The 2,585-nt window shown below is 37.4% G+C and overlaps 1 protein-coding gene across 1 annotated transcript; it reads right to left on the reverse strand.

Annotated features, from left to right (window-relative positions):
• Positions 1-1,131: 1,131 nt before the first annotated feature.
• LOC131638180 (uncharacterized) lies at positions 1,132-1,804 on the reverse strand. The gene is made up of 2 exons (XM_058908728.1): positions 1,786-1,804; positions 1,132-1,508 (listed from the first exon to the last, which is right to left on the reverse strand). The coding sequence occupies exons 1-2, from the start codon at positions 1,802-1,804 to the stop codon at positions 1,132-1,134; spliced, it is 396 nt and encodes a 131-aa protein (XP_058764711.1).
• Positions 1,805-2,585: the final 781 nt, after the last annotated feature.

Here is a 2,585-nt window from a genome sequence, read left to right on the forward strand (position 1 = left end):
CACGTCTGCAAGTTACTTCTGGGTGCTATAGTGAACAACTTCTAGCACTCCGTTCCAGACTTGATTCCTCAAAAATAAAACTTTGTGTCAATGTGTTTGCTTCTCCCATGCAGCACTGGGTTCTTGGCAAGGCCTATGACATATTTGTTGTCAATCATCAATTTCATAGGCTTGCTTACCTTGATCATCAGATCAAGCAATAAATTCATCTGCCAAACAAGTTGATACTCAGACAAAGCACCTGCAATGTTCTTAGCTTCACAAGTTGACAACGCAGTCACTGGTTTCTTCTTGGAACACCAAGAAATGGGACTTCCCAAATACTTGAAAAATATCCTGAAGTTATTCTTCTGTCAACTTTGTCTCCACACCAATCAGAGTCTGAGTAGCACATCAAATTTGACTCACATTCAGCTCGAAAAGAGAACAAAACCCCAAACTTCAGAGTCCCCTTAATATACCTCAGAATCCTTACAACAAATTGGTACTATGACCACTTTGGTTTGTTCATAAACTTACTCACCATTCCAACTACGTAACAGATATCAGGTCCAGTATTACATAGATATCTCAGCAAGCCAACCAATTGTTAAAAAGTTGTAGCATCTACATCATCACCCTCAGCATCAGAATTCAACTTGTGATTCGTCTCAACATGTGTGATTGCAGACTTGCAATTTGTTAACTCAAATCTCTTCAGAAGTTCCAGTTCATACTTCAGTTGATGCAAAATGATACCCTTTTTAGAGTACAAAATATATATCCCTAAAAAATACCATATTTCCCAGATAAATCATCTCAAACTCATTCATCAGCACCTTCTTGAACTTGACTATCTCATCAAAACAACTTCCAGTCAGCAATATATCATCAACATAGCACACTCAATGACTTTGCCTTCAGAGTCTATTTCAGTATCGCGTAATATGTCAAACTCTACAAACCTTCTGGGTATTTGTCTTATTTTTTGTGGTCTCTGAACTAGTTCTGAATCTTCTACAAAACCGGAAATAATGTTAGCTTCTAGACCTCCTCTACAAACACTTCCTTCAGAATTACCACCTTTAGAAACATGACCTTCATAAACATGATCACCTCTAGAAGTTTGACCCCATAGTATTTACCACTAGATTATGGACCACCTTCAGAGTCTAGATCACTTATAGATTCTGGATCACATTTAGAGTGTGGATCACTTTCAGAATCTCCATCAGGGTCACCTGTAGAGTCACCTTCAGACTCTGATTCACCTTTAGAGGTTTGACCACCAGAATCTGGGTCATCATCAAAATCTGGATCATAATCAGATTCACCTTCATAATCAGAATCATCTTCTAACTTTGACTTGTCTTTATAATCCACTTCAGCTTCAGAGTCATCTTCTAACTCTGACTCATCTTTACAACCTACTTCAAAATCATACTCGACTTCAGCTTCAAAGTCATCTTCTGATTCTGACTCATATTCAGAGTCATCTTCTGATTCTAACGCATTTTCAGAGTCTCCTTCTGAATCAAAAATTGTCAATCACACATGTTCATCATCAGATTCATAAGCTATCAATAGCACATGTTCCTCATCAGAATCTCCTCTAGCTATATTTTCTTTTTCTGGCTTTCTTTCCTTGTTTGAGAAACAGTCCTTAGCAAAGTGGCCAAACATATTACAACAATAACATTGAACCATTCTTCTATCATGCTTCTCCTTTGCCTTCTAATGTTTCTTCTCATTAGAGTATGAGGCTTTTGACTTCTGATAATCACCATGTCTTTTCAGGCTTCTGACCAAGACTGCTTCTAGTCATTCTTGACAAAAGAAGCATTCAAAGCCTGCTCTATTCTCTTTCAAAGGTTCTCTTATTTATACACAACTCTTATGCTTCTAGACTAGTTTTAAGTTCTTCAATTCTCATGGTGCTCATATCCTTATAATGTTCAATAGCTACAATAATGTAATCCAACTGAGGAGTGATCCTAGTACCTTCTCAATAATCACTTATTTTGAGAGCGTTTCTCCACAAGTTTTCATCTCATTAGTGTCATACCCTAATTTTGACCCCCCTGAGATGTCATACCTCTAAGTACTTCATCAAACTCAAGACAGGTACTCAGAGCAGTCACTTGCTTGTCTGGTACCCAGTCGAGGGTACTCAAGGACAAAAGAGTTCAGGAAAAGAATCAATCAATATGAGAATAGCCTCTAATACAATCATAGGATTCAAATGATTCATTTATTCACCTATGTTGATTAGACAAAAGTTATCAGAACTCAGGTTTGCTCAGCTAAGGTTTTCAACCCATCAAGGACTGAAATCAGGGACCACATTTGGGAAGCCCTAAAAAGCTCCAGGACACCTATCAATTGGTTCAATCATCTTCAAATAATCCATATGACAATATCCATAAGGCATTACACTTCAATTCAAGATCTACAGTCATCAATTTCATCTGGTCGACAATTAGGGTTTTTGACCTAAATTCACCAAGATAGCTGACTTTTAATCAGGACATGGATCCAAAACTCAAGACATGACTCAAGACCTTCTTTTACCTCAATACAATCCATTCAAATCATTCATTTGAGGA

The sequence above is a fragment of the Vicia villosa genome, unplaced genomic scaffold, assembly GCF_029867415.1.
Source record: "Vicia villosa cultivar HV-30 ecotype Madison, WI unplaced genomic scaffold, Vvil1.0 ctg.002202F_1_1, whole genome shotgun sequence".
NCBI classification, from domain to species: domain Eukaryota; kingdom Viridiplantae; phylum Streptophyta; class Magnoliopsida; order Fabales; family Fabaceae; genus Vicia; species Vicia villosa.